General features: G+C 48.2%; 1 protein-coding gene across 1 annotated transcript; it reads right to left on the bottom strand.

The window, feature by feature from the left end:
• Positions 1–250: 250 nt before the first annotated feature.
• Positions 251–2,849, bottom strand: LOC144488770 (uncharacterized). The gene is made up of 3 exons (XM_078206871.1): positions 1,508–2,849; positions 1,358–1,391; positions 251–1,241 (listed from the first exon to the last, which is right to left on the bottom strand). Exons 1-3 carry the CDS (start codon positions 2,847–2,849, stop codon positions 275–277), a joined length of 2,343 nt encoding a protein of 780 aa, XP_078062997.1. The 3' UTR covers positions 251–274.
• Positions 2,850–3,447: the final 598 nt, after the last annotated feature.

The following is a 3,447-nucleotide window of genomic DNA, read 5'->3' as shown; positions in this document are numbered from 1 at the left end:
ATGATTTCTTGGACGCATCTGCAGTGAAAGCACCTGAATGGTATCTGATCAGTATGAACATGTAGATGTTGCAGTTCCCAGGAACATTTATTGTACTTCCCACAGTCCCGGCATTTAAAGGGTTTTGTCCAATGTGAAATTACTGGTGAATCGAAGCAGGCAGGATGACTGAGAGAATCCGTTTTCTCATGTAGAGCAGATGGACAGCACCTCCCTAGTGTGAACTCTCTGGTGTTTCAGCAGACTGGATAACTGAGTGAATCTCTTCCCACACTCAGAGCCACATGGATGGTCTCTCCTCAGTGTGAAGTCGCTGGTGTCTCAGCAAGTCATTTGACTGGGTGAATTCCTTCCCACACTGGGAGCAGGTGAATGGTTTCTCCCCAGTGTGAACTCGTTGGTGTCTTACCAGGTGTGATAACTGAGCGAATCCCTTCTCACACACAGTGCAGGGGAACGGCCTCTCCCCTGAGTGAACTCGCTGGTGTCTCTGTAGATGTGGTAACTGAGTGAATTTCTTCCCACAATTGAGGTAGGTGAACGGCCTCTCTCCAGTGTGAACTCGCTGGTGTCGCAGCATGTTGGTGGAATTAATAAAACCCTTCCCACACTCTGAGCAGAGGAAGGGCCTCTCCCCAGTGTGAACCCGTTGGTGTGTCATCAGGTTGCATAACTCAGTGAATCCCTTCCCACACTCGGAGCAGAGGAATGGCCTCTCTCTAGTGTGGACTCGCTGGTGTCTCAGCAGGTTGGTTGACTGGGTAAATCCCTTCCCACACTCGGGACAAGTGAACTGCCTCTTCACATTGCGACCTTGCTGGCGTGTCAGCAGGTTGGATGACTGAGTGAATCCCTTTCCACACTTGGGGAAAGTGAGGAGCCTTTCCCCAGAGTGAGTGCATTGGTGTTCAGTGAGGTCAGACGATCGCATGAACGCAGCCCCACAGTGAGAGCACCTGAATAGTCTCTCGTCAGTGTGAACACATTGATGGGACACCAATTCCACAGAACTTTGAAAACAAGTCCCACTGTCTGGACATTTCAAAGGTCTTTCAGCAGTGTCGTCTCGCTCGTCTGTCAGCAGATTAGATAATGGAATGAATCCCTTCCCAGACTCTGTGCAGGTAACTGGACTTTCCTCAGTGCGAACTCTGTGGCATCTCTGCTGGCTGGATGACTGAATGACTCCCTTCCCAGACTCAGAGCAGGTAACTGGACTTCCCTCAATGCAGGTAACTGAACTTCCCTCAGTACAGGTAACTGAACTTCCCTCAATGCAGGTAACTGAACTTTCCTCAGTACAGGTAACTGAACTTCCCTCAGTGCAGGTAACTGAACGTCCCTCAGTGCAGGTAACTGAACTTTCCTCAATGCAGGTAACTGAACTTCCCCTCAGTACAGGTAACTGAACTTTCCTCAGTACAGGTAACTGAACTTTCCTCAGTGCAGGTAACTGAACTTCCCTCAGTGCAGGTAACTGAACTTCCCTCAGTACAGGTAACTGAACTTCCCTCAGTGCAGGTAACTGAACTTTCCTCAGTACAGGTAACTGAACTTTCCTCAGTACAGGTAACTGAACTTTCCTCAGTACAGGTCACTGAACTTTCCTCAGTACAGGTAACTGAACTTTCCTCAATGCAGGTAACTGAACTTTCCTCAATGCAGGTAACTGAACTTTCCTCAGTACAGGTAACTGAACTTTCCTCAGTACAGGTAACTGAACTTCCCTCAGTACAGGTAACTGAACTTTCCTCAGTACAGGTAACTGAACTTTCCTCAGTACAGGTAACTGAACTTTCCTCAGTACAGGTAACTGAACTTCCCTCAGTACAGGTAACTGAACTTTCCTCAGTACAGGTAACTGAACTTCCCTCAGTGCAGGTAACTGGACTTCCCTCAGTCTGAACTCTCCGGTGTCCTTGCTGGCTGGATGAGATTGTGACTCCCTTCCCAGGCTCGGTGCAGGTCAAAGTTCTTGCTTCAGTGTGAACTCGCTTGTGCCCCTGCCAGCTGGATGAGGTAGTGAATCCCTTCCCACACTCAGAGCAGATAAATGGTCTCTCCCCAGTGTGAATTCTCTGGTGATCCAATAGGTTGGATGACCGAGTGAATCCCTTCCCACACTCAGAGCAGGTAAATGGTCTCTCCCCAGTGTGAACTCGATCGTGTCTGAGCAGGTCATTTGATTGAGTGAACCCCTTTCCACACTCGGAGCAGGTGAATGGCCTTTCCCCCGTGTGAACTCGCTGGTGTCTTAGCCGGTGAGATAACTGAGTGAATTCCTTCCCACACTGAGAGCAGGTAAATGGCCTCTCCCCAGTGTGAACCCGCTGGTGTGTCTGCAGATGGGATGACTGAGTGAATCCCTTCCCACACACAGAGCAGGTGAACGGAGTATCCCCAGTGTGAACTCGTTGGTGTCTCTGCAGGTTGGATGAATTCATGAATCCTTTGCCACATGCAGGGCAGGTGAAAGGCCTCTCTCCAGTGTGAACTCGCTGGTGTGTCAGCAAATTAGTTGAATTAATGAATCCCTTCCCACATTCCGAGCAGGTGAACAGCCTCTCCCCAGTGTGAGTGTGTTGGTGTGTTAGCAGGCAGGATAACTGAGTGAATCCCTTCCCACACACAGAGCAGGTAAATGGCCTCTCCCCAGTGTGAACTCGCTGGTGTCTGAGAAGGGTAAATGATCGAGTAAATCCTTTCCCACAAACACTGCAAATGAACAGCCTCCCTCCAGTGTGAGCTCGCTGGTGTTTCAAAAGGGCAGATGATTGGCTGAATCTTTGTCCACACACAGAACACGTGTACAGTTTCTCTCCACTGTGAATGGTGCTTTTTCCTTCCATGTTGAAAGTCCTATGATATTCAGGTTATGACAAATTGGACGATTCTCAGATTCTGGTGTGATGTTTGATTTGAGTTTTCCGCTTGTAAATCCTCCTCTTCTACAATCCTGTGATTTAAAACAAAAAAAAGGGAGTGAGAGAGAGTTCACAAAAACATAAAGGCAGGTTGAGAAATTGAGCTGAATGAATGTGGTAATTTGTGGGGCCAGCAGGAGGAAAAAGTGATCATGAAAACTGCTCAATTTTCACAAAAACCCAACTGGTTCACCAATGCCCTTCAGGGAAGGGAGGTGCCAACCAGTGTGGGTCTACACATGACGATTGGATCTATGGGAGGAGAGAGAAAGATGTTGGAGAGGCAGGAGGTGAAGTATAGGGATTTTATTTACCCATCACTAACCAGAACCTTGACAGAATCTTCCAATCCCTCAAACTCCACCCCCAAGAAGGATCAGAGGAGCTGATCTGTGGAGAGAGAACAGAGCCAACATTTCAAACTTTGGCTCCATCTCCACAGATGCTGTCTGACCTGTTGAGATTTTCCAGCTCTTTGTTTTTGTTTCATAATTGGTCAATCTTGTTTCTAAAGTTGCCTCTG

This window comes from Mustelus asterias, unplaced genomic scaffold (genome assembly GCF_964213995.1).
Source record: "Mustelus asterias unplaced genomic scaffold, sMusAst1.hap1.1 HAP1_SCAFFOLD_1851, whole genome shotgun sequence".
In the NCBI taxonomy this organism is placed as follows: domain Eukaryota; kingdom Metazoa; phylum Chordata; class Chondrichthyes; order Carcharhiniformes; family Triakidae; genus Mustelus; species Mustelus asterias.
This window is presented reverse-complemented; position numbering and strand designations above follow the sequence as displayed.